This window comes from Chiloscyllium plagiosum, chromosome 33 (assembly GCF_004010195.1).
Source record: "Chiloscyllium plagiosum isolate BGI_BamShark_2017 chromosome 33, ASM401019v2, whole genome shotgun sequence".
Classification (NCBI taxonomy): domain Eukaryota; kingdom Metazoa; phylum Chordata; class Chondrichthyes; order Orectolobiformes; family Hemiscylliidae; genus Chiloscyllium; species Chiloscyllium plagiosum.
The window spans coordinates 39,255,697-39,272,284 of NC_057742.1; the positions used below are offsets into that span (position 1 = coordinate 39,255,697).

The 16,588-nt window shown below is 42.9% G+C and overlaps 1 protein-coding gene across 4 annotated transcripts in view; it reads right to left on the reverse strand.

Annotated features, from left to right (window-relative positions):
* Positions 1-16,588, reverse strand: part of LOC122540028 (corticotropin-releasing factor receptor 1-like) — a 345,294-nt gene that overhangs the window by 110,523 nt on the left and 218,183 nt on the right. For all 4 annotated transcript variants that reach the window (XM_043675338.1, XM_043675340.1, XM_043675337.1 and 1 more), the window contains 2 exons: positions 13,671-13,788; positions 9,028-9,181 (listed from right to left, as the gene is read on the reverse strand). In XM_043675338.1, coding sequence (XP_043531273.1) covers positions 9,028-9,181; positions 13,671-13,788 — 272 coding nt within the window. The remainder of the gene's footprint in view (positions 1-9,027; positions 9,182-13,670; positions 13,789-16,588) is intronic.

Here is a 16,588-nt window from a genome sequence, read left to right on the forward strand (position 1 = left end):
ATGCAAATTACATCACTCAATATTTGGTGTATCAAAAGTGGTTATTTCTCTAGCTCTTCATGTCAATGGACCTTTGTAGTACCTCTTCAATAGATCAATCTTAGCAATAAGACACCATAATAACCATTTCAGTGGAGTCTTCTAACCATGAAATTGGGTACAAATGTAAATTCATGACTATATTTAACTTTCTATAATCAGGACAGAGTCGAACTAACACCACTCATAAACTCTAGTTCCTTTCACTGGGTTTAGTCAAATGGTTCTCAACTGGGCTCGACTGATAAAAATATTGTTTAAATCAGTTGACTCTATTACATCCACATCAAGTGAATGAACAGTTCAGGTTTATCTCTACATATTACCTTACACTTTCTCAGTGGTCTTACAAGATCCTCCTGCTGTCCTTACTCTAATTATTCCAGTATTTCTGTGTTAGCCAGTCAAATTATCAGAGGTCCTCTCTGGGAACAGTCTACCTCTCCTTTAGCCTGACTCTCTTTATTTTGATCATTTTCTGACTATTCATCACCTGACATACTTGTTCCTCCTCCTTCTGGGTGGCACAGTGGTTAGCACTGCTGCCTCACAGCACCAGAGACACGGTTTGATTCCTGCCTTGGGCGACTATCTTCGTGGAGTTTGCACATTCTCCCCATGTCTGCATGGGTTTTTCTGGGTACTCTGGTTTCCTCCCACAGTCCAAAGGTGTGCAGGTCAGGTGAATTGGCCATGCTAAATTGCCCACAGTATTGGATGCATTAGTCAGAGGGAAATAGGTTTGGGTGGGCTACTCTTTGGAGGGTCAGTATGGACTTGTTGGGCTAAATGGTCTGTTTCCACACTGTAGGGAATCTAATCTTCCTTATGATATTATGCTTTCAACATGTTTGCTTCTTATCCAATTTTCCTTCCTACAATCAGCAGTATTTATCAGATAACCCTCTTTACTAACCCTCTTAATTACTTGTGCAGACCATTGAATTTTTTTTCAATATTTATCTTGCAAAGATAACAATACCAATAACCTCCCAACTGAAATGTTTGAGGTGCTGAATATTTATCTGCTACTCACAATATCTCGCTATGAAATCTGAGCAGTGCCACTGTTTGATGAACAGCCATCCATTCTTCATCTAAAGGTCTGTGAGGGTGTCACCACTTCCTCAGTAGAGCTCCAATTTATCAGAACACTCTGAAACTCTTACATTTCAATTTCAGCATGAGCTGTCAGTATTAACTTGTTTTAACTCTGGGTCAGCTTCGTTCATAGAGTTCCTACAGTGTGGAAACAGGCCATTTGGCCCAATAAGTCCACATTGACCCTCCAAAGAGCATTCCTCCCAGAATCAACCCCATTACCCTATCTTTGTAACCCAGCATTTCCCATGGCTAATCCACCTATCCTGACAGACGCCCAAGGCTGGAATTGAAAGCAGATCCCTGGCGTATGAGGCAGCAGTACTAACAACTGAGCCACCGTGCCACCCAAAACTTCCTTCGTCTCAATTAACGAAGACATACTCAACACTTCTTTTAAGATAACCTCTTTATTAAATAGAGTTTCAGCTATCATAACATCTGCTTGTGGCTTTACTGTGACCTCAGGTGATGGATTTTGATTTGCCATTGCTCTGGTCACTACATAAAGAAAGACAACAAAAAAGAGTACAGCATAAGAACAGGCCTTCTGCCCAAAAAGCCTGTGCCAACACATGACACCTTCCTAAACAAAATACCTTTTGCTTCTACATGGCCCATATCTCTCTATTCCTGTACCTGTTAAGATGCCTCTTAAATGTTGCTATTGTATCCACCTCAACCATCTCCACTAGCACATTCCAGGCACTTAGCACTATCTTTGTGAAAAAAAAACTTGCCTTTCACATCTCCTTTAAACTTTTCCCCTTTTACCTTAAAGTTATGTTACTTAGAAATTGAGATTTTTACCCTGGGACAAAGACTCTGACTATCCATTCTATCCATGCCTCTTACAATTTTGTAAACTTCCATCAGGTAGTCTTTGACGTTTAAGTGAAAACAAACCAAGTTTGTCCAATCTCTCATCATAGCTAATACTATCTAAACCAGACATAATCCTGGTAAACCATTTCTGTACTCTCTCCAAAGCTTCCTCATCCTTCTCATAGCGTGGTGACTGGAACTGTATGCAATATCTAAATGTGGCCTCACTAAATTTCTATACAGCTACAACATGACTCACCAATTTTTATACTCCACACCCCAACCAATGAAGACAAGCATGTCATATGCCTTCATGAACACGTTATCCACTTGTGTTGCCACTTTCAGGGACTTGTACATAAACATCCATATAGATGCTTCTAAGAACATATAACATGGAACTGTACAGCGCAGGAACAGGCACTTCGGCCCACAATGTTTTGCCAAACATGACACCAAGTTAAATTAAGCTACATATAATGGAAGAATACCCAGTATTTGTTCTTTCAATTGTTCCATCTTTTTTGTCTGAGGAGATCTTGGGGTATTCCCAGCAATCCATTCCATACACTGTTTTCTGGTCTTACTTAATTTATGGGCCTTTCAAATTTAGAGGGAGATGGGGAAAAGATTTAATTTTACAGATTAGTTCATAATCATCAGTCATTATTGTTGCCTGTCTAGCAATAGCAATACTTTGATCCTCAGTATGAGTTTTTATTGTAAAAGATGGGAGTTTTTAGATTCTTCTAAGAATAACTGTTCTAAGAGCTTCATACGTAGGTTTACCTGACAGGTATATAACTGTCAAAATTACTTTGCGTAACTTTCTTAAATTAATATCAGATTGTTTCTGCTGTTTCCTTAAATTCTGAAATCATTGGCGACTTGCTCCAGGCTCATTTGTAGCCAATGTAGTTTTCCTTACAGTGCCATAATACCTAGAAACGTGCCCTGACAGTGAAGAACAGATGTTTTGTGCTTTGCCTGTCAACTTGCACTGCATGAGCAATATCCAGTTTTTTTTCATCCTCCAATTCATTCGTCTAGTCATTTTCTCAAATGATATGATGAATGCCTCTATGTCATTTTCTTTAAATTTTGGTTGGGCTTGCGCAAATGTAACATTGCCTTTCTAGCCATTATGATTCTAGTTCTTCCCATCATGGCCTGCATCAGTATCTGACCCTTCCTGCTTCAATTGCATCTGGTATTCAAGTTCGTTTGTTTTATCTCTCTCATGGAGTTTTAACACTAGTTCTGAAGGTTGTTTGTTCTTTGCCAGGTGTTCTGAAGGAGGGTCACTGGACCCAAAACATTAACTCTGATTTCTCTCCACAGATGCTGCCAGACCTGCTAAGCTTTTCCAGCAATTTTGGTTTTTCTTTCTAATTCTAGTTACCTAATTTCCATTATTTTCCAATTGTATTTCCACCTCCTTCCTTTTGTCTGCCATCTCCTAGTTTCTTTTATTTTCTCTTTTTCCTCAAGATCTAAGTGGAACATCATCTAATTCCAACATTTCAGTCCCCAGAGCAAGTGATCACTTTTGTGTCCTTTAAATGCAAGTACCATGCTAACACCTGAATTAACTCTCCCTCCCTAGCTTTGCCAGGCCATGCGACTACCAATTTACCAGTCAGGTCAATCAATGCGGTTGTTAGGGCTGCCCAGAATGAACAGCACAAAATGGCTGACAGCAGCCCATGGCTAATGCAGCAGAATATGGCTGACAATAGTTAAGAGAACTTGGGAAATATTTGCTTAAAGTAGTCTTCACAAGTAGAACAACAGTAGCTCTGTAAACTCAAGGTTACTGGACTGGAATAGAATATGCAGCTGCATTATTTTACACATAAGACATAGGTCAGAACACTTCACACAAATTAGTGCTCTTCAATTACTTAATCCGTTACAATGCTAAGAACAGTTTTAATTAAGATTCTTCAGATAATCATAGATATAGATTGCGAAGTAGATTCACCTATATACAAAAAAATCACTAAAACCATTAGAGGGAAAGATTCAAAGCAGACAGTAAAAGCAGCCCCCACATTAGAACAGGGTGATAGGAAGTTTTGGTAACATCATGAAGCCATGGAGAACTGAGGGTGGACCACAATCTTGTCTATCTCTTTATTGTTCGGTGATATGATTAGCTTAGTTGAACATATATTGAAATTGCTGATTCCAGCAGTCCTTCCTTCAGGTTAAGGACTAACAACAGTTAAACTGGGTACACAACAAGCAAATTGTGAAGGCAAGCTTGAACTGTATAAGGTGCTGTACCAGAGCCAATTACAAAGTGGTAACTCGCTGCCGCTGACCAATAGTAAACAAAGTGGGGGAGGGGGGGTGTGTGCGCTCTACTTTACAACTGCATAAGCTAAGACATTCTGAAGCTTTTTGTATGCCTTATTGCTCTGGAATAAAGGTCACTTGAAACCACACCATAATTCGGACTCTCATTGGAAAGTAAGAGATCTAACACTGGTCTTTGCAGTTCTGTTCAGGCTGCCAGAAGCAAATCTATCACCTGCAGGAAACCGTTGCAATGTTTCAACTGTCATAACTTAAATGCAGTACAGATCTGGTGGTCTCCTTTACCTGCGTTCTTCACAAATACCACACCCAAATCCTCATCTGTTTTAAATTGATTCCACTTTGTCACATCTAACTGAGGTAGTCTGTTAGAAATCCAGCCTTACTATTCCCATAAAAGTTAATAATTTTAGAAGGACGCCAAATTCCCCACTTTATCTACTTTACTATTGCCAGGTCTCCAGAAAGCACAGAGCAGATTTTCACACTTAATAAGAATTATTATTTGTTATAAATACACCAACATACAATGATAATATTTAAAACTTTAACCCACTTACACAATTCCTGTTGTCCCCATGCATGTAGACTGGCATAAAACAACATGGTTGTTATGGGCAGAGTGTTATAGACCAGGCCAGACTCCCTCAAAACATTTCAAGAAAGTAGCCCGGACCCTAACTTTGCTAGTTGCTGTAAGCAGGTGTAACGCAGATATTCCAGGAGTGGTGCAGTTGGTCAAACCACTTAGTTTTAAACAAAACAGAATTTCTTTGCAAGATTACCGAATGAAACAGAAACAAAAGAGAACAGAATACAAAATAACTTAACCTATCCACAAACCCAACAGACTATCTCAACTTAATGCTGTTTCAAATTCCTGCAACAAATCCCATAAAGACCCCTTGACAAAAAAAGGTAAAATCAAACACAGGGCCTTAAAGGAAAGAGAGAGACAGAGAGATGTCAAAGAGATTCAGCATGGAACACCGTCTTCCATGTTTCTTGGACTGGCAGCCTCAAAACTGACTAGCAGCTTTGAATCCAAACCAAACCAAACCATAGAAAAGCTGAGCTGGGAGGATTGACCACTCCCCTTTTATTGTGCAAGTGTTTTTTTTTAAACTTAAAAGCTTCCTCAAGTAGATCAAGCCCAGATATTTTGGAGCGTGTATCTTTACGACCTCCTGGAAAAGAAAACCAGGGACAACTTAACCTTGTTAAAAGAGCATCATCATCACCACAAGAGGAAAGGACTGGAAAGGCAGTTCAGTGCTCCCTGTTTACAGGGGTTACTGAGATGAACCTTTCACTGATCAGATTGGTGCTTCCCGATCTTCCCTTTGCAGGTGCTTTCTCTTGCTTACAAGAAGCAGAGGGTGACTTGTTCATACTCATAAAGGTCTCTGATTTATTAATTACAAGTCACAGTCCTGACGAGGGTAAATCTTCATGCTTGAGACGCTTTTTACTACAGAGTTAAAACAGTTCCTTCACTTCCAGAGGTTTGATTGTTTTTGGCCTCATCTCTAAGCTGTTCAATGACATGAGAACAAATCACATATCTGTTAACAGGCAGAAGGCCTTTTTTTTGGATAACTGGTCACTATTTGACCAATAGCTTTAACCAAAGTGGTGTAGACACCATTTATGATGATTGTCAGGGAACCTGTTTTTTTAAAAAAAAGTACAGAAATTCTTCAACCATCCTTGGCTTTTTATAACAGTTTTTTTCTCATTTCAGTTCAGTCCAATCCAGCACAGATATTTAGGACCATGCATGGTCTAAGTTGGGCTGAGGGCTAGGTCTGCAGGAATATGTCAGGTTGAGGGACGTGTGTAGAGTCTGAGAAATGTTCAGGGCTGTGGCAATGTATCAGTGTTTGGACGTGCCAAGCCTGGAGGTGTGTGCAGGGCCTGGAATGGAGTGTACAGAATCTGAGGGATTGTGTCAAAGTTTAGGATTGTGTGGGGTCTGTAGGAATGTGTAAGGCCTGGGAAAGTGCACAGAGTCTGAGGGATTTATGGAGTCTAGGGAGAATGCAGGGCTTGGGGAGTGTGTAAGGTGTGGGGGCCGATTGTAGAACCTGTGGGGAGTTTTAAGAATCTGATTATGCATCTCTGACTTGGGGACTTAGGAAATGTGCCAAAATAGATTTGACATTTCATAATGCAGATCCAGCGAATAATCTGTGCCAAACTGCTGGAAAATCCAACCTCAGGCTCCTATTTTCTTAAGCCATCTTACAAAGGTACCAACCTCAAGAGAATTTTGTGGACCCAACTACATTCTCAAGCTAAGCTATCTAGTGTGGAATGTGTTTGGTACACACTAGCTGCTAGCTCAACATTACATTTTTGACAAATCAATAAAATCGGCAGCACTGGAGACACTGCCTCATATGGATACCAAGATTTTATGAATTAGAGGTTCTCCCTAAACAAGGCTTTCTTGAAATTTACAGCATTGCCTGATAGGGTCGGACACTGTTAAAGCTGGAACACAAAGGGATGACAATTTGAGTAACAACTATTAGGAAAAGGCTGGTTAATGGCAATAAGTCATGATGCTTATTGGGAGAACCAGTGTGGACATGATAAACTGAATGGCTTCCTTCTATGCTGTAGTACTTCTGTGATCCCATGATTCTATGCCTATTGGCCCCTCTTGAACAATTTCCCTGGTTTTCACCAACTCGCCAGAGATGATCTCCACTTGGCATTTGACCAAATGGCAACATAGGTTCATGGGCAAGAAATTTGCAAATTTCAACATATTACTCTTCCTAATGTCCAACTGCGCGTTTAGAACACTGGCAAACTCATATCTGTGGACTGTTTGGGTTTTACGTTTAAATATCTTACTGATTATGTTTAGCCCCCAAAAAAGTTAACATTGTACAAATGAGGCAGAAAGGTTCATCCACTCCTGTATTTATGAAAACATTTCCATAAGATCATAAGACATAGGAGCAGATTTCAGCCCATTGAGCTTGCTTCATGGTTGATATGCTTCTCAACCCTATTCTCCTGCTTTCACCCCATAACCCTGGTTCCCCTTGCCAATCTAGAACCTATATATCTCAGTCTCTAATATACACAACTATCTGCCTCCACGGCCTTCTGTGGCAATAGTCCATAGATTCACCTTTCTCTGGCTGAAGAAGGCTCTCCTTATCTCTGTTCTAAAAGGTCTTTTCTTTACTCTAAGACTATGCCCTTGGGTCCTATTTAATGCTATTAATGGAAACATCTTCCCAACATCTACTCTGTCCACGTCATTCAGTATTCTATATGTTTCAATTGTATTCCCCCTCATCCTTCTAAACTCCATCGAGTTGTCTGCCTAGAGCCTTACAGAGTCTCAGAAGTACATCCCTGCCTTTCTATCCAAGTCCTCTCAAAATAAATGCTATCATTGCATTTGCCTTCCTAACTACTGACTCAACCTGCAAGTTTACCTTGAGAGAATCCTGGACTAGAACTCTCAAGTGTCTTTACACTTCAGACTTCTGAATTTTCTCCCCATTTGGAAAATGCTCCATGCCTCTATTCTTCCTCCTAGAGTGCATGACCTCACACTTTCCACGTTGTACTCCATCTTCTACTTCTTTGTCCACTCTCCCTAACCTGTTCAAATCTTTCTACAGACTCCCCACCTCCTCAATGCTACCTGTTCCTCTACCTATCTTTGTATCATCTGCAAACTTAGCTATAATGCCCTCAGTTCCATATCATTAATGTATAATGTGAAAAGTTGTGGTCCCAATACTGATCTTTGTGGAACACCACTTGTCACCAGCTGCCACCCTCAGAAGGACCCTTGTATCCCCATTCTCTGCTTTCTGCAAGACAGCCAAGCTTCTATCTATGCTACCACCTTTCTTCTAACACCACAGGACCTTATCTTACTCAGTAGCCTCCTGTGCAGCACCTTGTCAAAGGCATTCTTGAAGCCCAGGTAGATAACATCCATTGGCTCTCCTTGGTCTAACCTGCTCGTTATTTCCTCAAAGAATTCCAGCAGATTTGTCATGCATGAGCTCCCCTTGATGAACCTATGCTGGCTTTACCTTATTTTACCATACACTTCCAAGTATTCAGAAATCTCATCCTTCACAGTAGATTCCAGGATCTTACCCAGGTTAGGCTAATCAGTCTGTAATTTTCCATCTTTTGCCTTATTTCCTTTTTAAACAGTGGTGTTACATTAGCAATTTTCCAGTCTTCTGAATCTAGTGATTCCTGAAAAATCAGCACTAACGCCTTCACTATCTCTCCAGATAGCGTGTTTAGAACGCTGGAGTATAGTCCATCTGGTCCAGGAGATTTATCCACCTTCAGGCCATTCAGTTTTTCTAGCACCTTCTCCTTGGTGATGGCCACCATACTCAGCTCTGCTCACTCATTCCCTTGAATTTTTGGGATATGACTCATGTCTTCCACTGTGAAGACTGACACAAAATAGTTATTCAGTTCCTCAGTCATTTCCTTATTCCCAACTACTATCTGTCCAGCTTCATTTTCCAGCAGTGCAATTCCCTTTTTGGGCTCATTATTAAACAAAATTCATCACTCAAACACCTGATGACATGAGTCTCAAATTGAGCTGGGGACACTACAGTGTACCAGACTGTAGAGTTTATCAGAGCATTCAGGAATTCACAAGGTTATTTCTGATTTTATGGCTCCAGATGTAAGCACATGCACAGCCCAAGCTGTTGGAAGACAAAAACTCACACCAGCCAATGCAGAGGAACATCCATTTGCGCAGCTTATCTGTGGAGTAGGTCAGGACAATTGCTGTGTGGAGGTAGCAGCCCTCACCAAACATCCAGAAGAAATTAGTCACACAAAAGTAATTATAAACAGCTGTGGCCAAACGACACCAGACCTGAAATGGGAGATAAATAAAAATCAATTAACAACATTGGTTATTAATCATTTCCACTAGTTATTAACATTTACTAGAAGAAAAACGTTCAGTTGCAAACCTTTTCCACTAATCAAAAGATATCAGTTACCAAGCAGAGTCATGGATTGACACAATGCAGAAAAGACACTTTTGTCCATCAGGTCTGCGCTGACATAACTCCCACTAAAATTGTAATAATCACAACTTCCTGCACTTGTCCCATATCCTTGAATGTTATGATATTTCAAGTGCTCATCCAAATATCTTTAAAAGTTATAAGGTTTCCAGCCTCCACTACCTTCCCAGGCAGTGCATTCCAGAATTCACCCACCCTCTGAATGAACATATGGTGATGTTGCTGCCTCACATCGCCTGGGACCCAGGTTCGACTTAACCCTTGGATGACTGTCTGTGTGGAGTTTGCATATTCTCCCTATGTCTGTGAGGGTTCCTCCCACAGTCCAAAGGTGAGCAGTGGATTGGCCACGGGGAATACAGGGTTATAGAGTGGGGTGTGGGTATGGGCAGGATGCTTTTTGTAGGGTTGGTGTGGACTCGATAGGTTAAATGATTCTCAAAAAAGTTCTTTTCTCCAATCCCCTCTGAATCTCCTGCCCCGTAACTCAAAATTATGGTCCCACAGGATTGACTCCGCAACTAAGGGGAACAGCTGCTCTCTATTCTTCCTGTCCATATCCCTCATCATCTTATACACCTCAGTCATGTCCCCCCCTCAGTCTTCTCTGCTCTAAGGAAAACAAAGCTGATCTCCTCTCTCCTTATAGCTCAATTTCTTCATCCCAAGCAACATCCTCTTTCCCCCTCAGTGCTATCATATCCTTCCTATAGTGAGGTGACCAGAACTGCACACAGTTCTCCAGCTGTAGCCTGACCAACGCTCTATACAACTCTAATGATACCTCCTTGCTTTTATACTCTCTGCCACCATTGATGAAAGCAAGTGTCCTATATACCTTCTTAACTATCCTGTTCACATGCTCTGCCAACTTCAGGGATCTGTGAATAATTACCACAAGGTGTCTCTGTTCTTCTAAGCTACCGAGTGACCTGTCATTCATCTTGTTGTTTCTTCCAAAGTGCACCTGCTTGCAGTTCTGGTCAAATATCATCTGCCACTGCTCTGTCCATCTGATCAATTCATATATTCCTGCAACCTACAATCATCTTCATTAGTATTAACCACCTTACTAATCTTTGTATCATCTACAACCTTGCTTAATATTTTCCCCACACTTTCATCTATATCATTTATGCATAAAATAAACAATGAGCGTTCTAGTACTGCTCCTTGTCGTATACCATTGGACACCTGCCTCCAGTCACTCAAACAGCTTTCTGCCATTACCCTTTGCGTCCAGTTTCAGATACGTTGCACTACGTTTCCCTCAATTCCATGACAAAGCCATGTTGACTATCCCTAATTAACACATGCCTTTCCAAGCAGGAATTAATTTGCTCCTTCAGAATTTTCTCCAATACTTTCCCTACCGCTGATGTGAGACTCACTAGTCTGTAATTTCCTGGGTCATCTCTACCACTCTTCTGGGAAAGTGGAACCACATTAGCCATCCTCCAGTCCCCTGGCACTTTTGCCATCGCCAGAGAGAAATTTTAAAAATTGTGTCAGAGCCCCTGCAATTTCCTGCCTCACCTCCCACAACAGCCTGGCATGCAATTTATCTGACCTGGGGGATTTGTTTAGATTAGATTAGATTAGATTACTTACAGTGTGGAAACAGGCCCTTCGGCCCAACAAGTCCACACCGACCCGCGAAGCGTAACCCACCCATTCCCGTACATTTACCCCTTTACCTAACACTACAGGCAATTTAGCATGGCCAATTCACCTGACCTGCACATCTTTGGACTGTGGGAGGAAACCGGAGCACCCGGAGGAAACCCATGCAGACACGGGGAGAATGTGCAAACTCCACACAGTCAGTCGCCTGAGTCGGGAATTGAACCCGGGTCTCTAGCGCTGTGAGGCAGCAGTGCTAACCACTGTGCCACCGTGCCGCCCACGGTGACAGAGAGACAGAGCCTACAATACCTCTCAGTCCCTTTCCCTGAATTCCATACCTATCTTCTCCTTTTCCCACGTGAAGACTAAAGGTAAGTATTCATTTAACACCCTTCCAATATCCTGCAGCTTCACACACAGGTTGCACTTTGGTCCCTAATAGAAACATAGAATCGTAAAAAATAGGTGCAGGAATACGCCATTCAGCCCTTTGAGCCTGCACCATCATTCAATACGATCATGGCTGATCCTGCAATCTCAGTATTCCATTCCAACTTTCTCCCATCCCAGTTGATCCCTTTAGCTATAAGGGCCACGTCCAGCTCCCTCTTGAATATATCTAACATTAGTCCCAACAGCTTCCTGTTGAGACTTCCACAGGTTCACAACTCTGAGTAAAGAAATTCTTCCTCATCTCAGTCCTGAATGGCTTACCCTTTATTCTTAGACTGTTTAGATTAGATTAGATTAGATTAGATTTCCTACAGTGTGAAAACAGCCCTTCAGCCCAACAAGTCCACACCGACCCTCCAAAGAGGAACCCACCCAGATCCATTTCCCTCTGACTGAGGCAGCTGGCACTAAGGGCAATTTAGCATAGCAAATTTACCTGACCTGCATATCTTTGGATTATGGGAGGAAACCGGAGCACCCAGAGGAAACCTGCGCAGACACAGGGAGAATGTGCAAACTCCACACAGCCAGTTGCCCAAGGCTGGAATCAAACCTGACTCCCTGGCACTGTGAGGCAACAGTGCTAACCACTGAGTCACCAAACCGCCTGTGACCCCTAGTTCTGGATGTACCAACATCAGGGACATTCTTCCCACATCTAGCTTGTCCAGTCCCCTTAGGATTTTATATATTTCTATGAGACTGCCCCCTAGTTCTTTTAAATTCCAGTGAGTACAAGCCCAGTCGATCCAGTCTTTCCTCATATGTCAGTCCTGGCATCCCGGGAATCAGTCTGGTGAACCTTCCCTGGATTCCCTCAAAAGCAAGAATGTCCTTCCTCAGACTAGGAGACCAAACCTGCATACAATACTCAAGATGTGTCCTCACTAAGGCTCTGTATAACTGCAGCAAGACATCCTTACTCTGATACTGAAATCGTTTCACTATGAAGGCCAGCATGCCAACCTTCAGCAACGGTTCCACCATGACATCCAGGTCTCGTTGCACCTCATGTTTTCCTAAACTGTTGCCATTCAAATAATAATCTCTCTTCTTGTTTTTGCCACTGAAGTAGATAACCTCATATTTATCCACATTATATTGCATTTTCCAAGTATCTGTCCTCTCAGCCAGTCCACTGCCGCACTGAAGGACCCTCCTCTTTCCCTGGATAACCTCTTCCCTTTAACGTATTTATAAAATATCTGAGGATTCTCCCTAATCCTGTTCACAAGTCCTTTTTGCTTTTCTAATTGTTTTCTGAAATTCTCTCTTGCACTTCCTATATTCCTCAAGGGCTGCAGCTGAATGTTCCCTCTGAACTAGCTAAAAGCCTTTTGAGTCTTCCTCATCCAGTCCTGAATTGTCCGACACATTATTGTTGCTATGTTTCTCCCTGAAGAGTACTTGTTGGACCTGTACTTTCCCCAGCTCTTTTTTGAATTCCCCCCACTGTTTCACTGTAAACGTCACACAAGGAGCTGATCCTCATCAATGTTGGCCAGATCCAGCTCCATTTTAATAAAACCTGTCTGTCCCAATCCAAAGCCGTCTTTTGCAGGCCATTTTTTTCCTTGTCCATAACAAATTTGAACCATACCATGTTGTGGTGATTAGTGTTAAAATGTTCTCCCAGTGTAACATCGAACACTTGCCAGCTTCTTTCCCCAGAACCACATCCAGTACTGCACCTATTGGGCCTTCTTCACATTGCTACAAAAAACTTACCTGGATACATTTCATTAAAGCAACTTTTGTCTGAGGTCATCATTGCTCTGTATATATCTACTTCCACCTCCTCTCCCAGACCTATGTTTCCTTCCCAACCAGAACTGCCATTCACCCTCCCTATCCTGTGTCCTGCCATTGCATAGAACCCCTATAGTGTGGAGGCAAGCCATTCAGCCCATCGAGTCCACACATACACAGATCCACCTCCTACCCCATTCTGGCATTCCCCATGGCCAACCAATCCAACCTGCACATCACTGGCAATTGAGCATGGCCAATCTACCTAACCTGCACATCTTTGGACTGTGGGAGGAAACCCACACAGGCACAGCGAATGTGGCAACTCCACTCCAACAGGCGCCCAAGTCTGGAATCGAACCTGGGTCCCTGGAGCTGAGAGGCAACAGCGATATTCACTGAGCTACCATGCCACCAATTTACCAAAGAAAATAATGAATCCAGTATTCATCCATCATGGAATTCTGACTAGGTGAAGTTCCTGCAATGTGCAACATGACAAACCTTATTACTTGCATGAATCCTGGGATCAATCATCTGTAGCACAAACCAGGTGGCATTACGGAGGATAAAGGTGGAAATCAAGTTCCAGTGGATGATGTTCCTAAGACATCGGATACTCCTAATGTGGGAACAGAAACAAAAAGGTTAATTTGAAAAGATTACCATTCATGATGTTTCTTTGTATGGCTTGTCATGTATGTGCTCACTGTGTGTGGATAGATAATCACTCTAAAGCAATGTATTTAGATACAAATGCTCCATAATTCCATACTCCAAGAAGGCTTTGGCTTTGCGGTTGACACATGATTCAGGTATAGTCACTATGACTGTGTTGGGTTACAATAAACCTGTGACTGAATGTTTGCCCACAATCATTTTGTGAATGTATTTGGATACACTGTCTACTGTCTATACAGGTAAGACTGTGTGTTTAAGAGGAGAGCGCTAGTTATAGGAGACTCTATAGTTAGAGGGACAGACAGGTCGTTCTGTGGACATGGGCGAGACTCTCGGTTGGTTTGTTGCCTCCCGGGTGCTAGGGTCCAAGACGTCTCGGACTGTGTCTTCAGAATTCTTAAGGGAGAGGGTGTGCAGCCAGAAGTCGTGGTGCACATTGGCACCAATGAAATAGGTAGGAAGAGGGGTGGGTAGGTCATTCAGGAGCTCAGGGAGTTAGACTGGAAGCTAAAAGCTAGGACGGACAGAGTCGTCATCTCTGGGTTGTTGCCGGTGCCACGTGACAGTGAGGCAAGGAATAGGGAGAGAGTGCAGTTGAACACGTGGCTGCAAGGATGGTGTAGGAGGGAGGGCTTCAGGTATTTGGACAATTGGACTGCATTCTGGGGAAGGTGGGACCTGTACAAGCAGGACAAGTTGCATCTGAACCAGAAGGACACCAATATCCTGGGAGGTAGGTTTGCTAGCATTCTTCGGGGGGTTTCAACTAATTTGGCAGGGGGATGGGATCCGGACTTGTAGTCCAGCAAGTAGGTTGGCTTTTTTTCAGGATGTCCAAGAATGTAGGGAGGCTGTGGAGAAGGTAGCACTGACAGGGAATACTTGCAGACACAGAGATGGGTTCAAGTGTGTATACTTCAACGACAGGAATATCAGAAATAAGGTGGGTGAACTTAAGGCGTGGATCGGTACTTGGGGCTACGATGTTGTGGCCATCACGGAAACGTGGATAGAAGAGGGATAGGAATGGTTGTTGGAGGTTCCTGGTTACAGATGTTTCAGTAAGATTAGGGAGGGTGGTAAAAAAGGAGGGGTGGGTGGCGTTGCTAATTAGAAATGATATAACGGCTGCAGAAAGGCAGTTCGAGGGGGATCTGCCTTTGGAGGTAGTATGGGCTGAAGTCAGAAATAGGAAAGGAGCAGTCACCTTGTTGGGTGTTTACTATAGGCCACCCAATAGCAGCAGAGATGTGGAGAAACAGATTGGGAAACAAATTTTGGAAAGGTGCAGAAGCCACAGGGTAGCAGTCATGGGTGATTTCAACTTCCCATCTAGGGAACAGGAAAATCGACGTTTCGGGCATTAGCCCTTCTTCAGGAATGAAGAAGGGCTAATGCCCGAAACGTCGATTCTCCTGTTCCCTAGATGCTGCCTGACCTGCTGCGCTTTTCCAGCAACACATGACCAGAGGGGAGGCCATATTGGATTTGGTACTTGGTAATGAACCGGGACAAGTGATGGGCTTGTTAGTGGGTGAGTATTTTGGTGATGGTGACACCAGTTCTGTGACTTTCACCTTGATTATGGAGAGAGATAGGTGCGTGCAACAGGGTAGGTTTTACAATTGGGGCAAGGGTAAATACGATGCTGCAAGACAGGGTCTGAGGAGCATAAGTTGGGAGCATAGGCTGTCAGGGAAGGATGTCGTTGAAATGTGGAACTTTTTCAAGGAACAGATACGACGTGTCCTTGATATGTATGTACCTGTCAGGCAGGAAAGAGATGGTCATGTGAGGGAACCTTGGTTGACGAGGGAGGTTGGATGTCTAGTAAAGAGGAAGAAGGAGGCTTACATAAGGTTGAGGAAACAAGGTTCAGACGGAGCGTTGGAGGAATACAGGATAGCCAGGAGGGAGCTGAAGAAAGGGATTAGGAGAGCTAAGAGAGGGGATGAAAAATCTTTGGCGGGTAGGATCAAGGATAACCCCAAGGCCTTTTATGCGTATGAGAGAAACATGAGAATGATGAGAACGAGGGTAGGTCTGATCAAGGACAGTAGTGGGAGACTGTGTATTGAGTCGGAAGAGATAGGAGAGGTCTTGAATGAGTACTTTTCTTCAGTATTTACAAATGAGAGGGACCATATTGTTGAAGAGGAGAGTGTGAAACGGACTGGTAAGCTGGAGGAAGGAAGATGTGTTGGGCATACTTGTTGGGAAGGAAGATGTGTTGGGCATTTTGAAAAACTTGAGGATAGACAAGCCCCCCGGGCCTGACGGGATATATCCTAGGATTATGTGGGAAGCAAGAGAGGAAATTGCAGAGCTGTTGGCAATGATCTTTTCTTCTTCACTGTCAACGGGGGTGGTACCAGGGGACTGGAGAGTGGCAAATGTTGTTGTGCCCCTGTTCAAAAAAGGGAATAGGGATAACCCCGGGAATTACAGGCCAGTTAGTCTTACTTCGGTGGTAGGCAAAGTAATGGAAAGGGTACTGAGAGATAGGATTTATGAATATCTGGAAAGACACTGCTTGATTAGGGACAGCCAGCACGGATCTGTGAGGGGTCGGTCTTGCCTTCCAAGTCTTATTGAATTCTTTGAGGAGGTGACCAAGCATGTGGATGAGGGTAGAGCAGTGGATGTAGTATACATGGATTTTAGTAAGGCATTTGATAAGGTTCCCCATGGTAGGCTTATACGGAAAGTCAGGAGGCATGGGATAGAGGGAAATGTGGCCA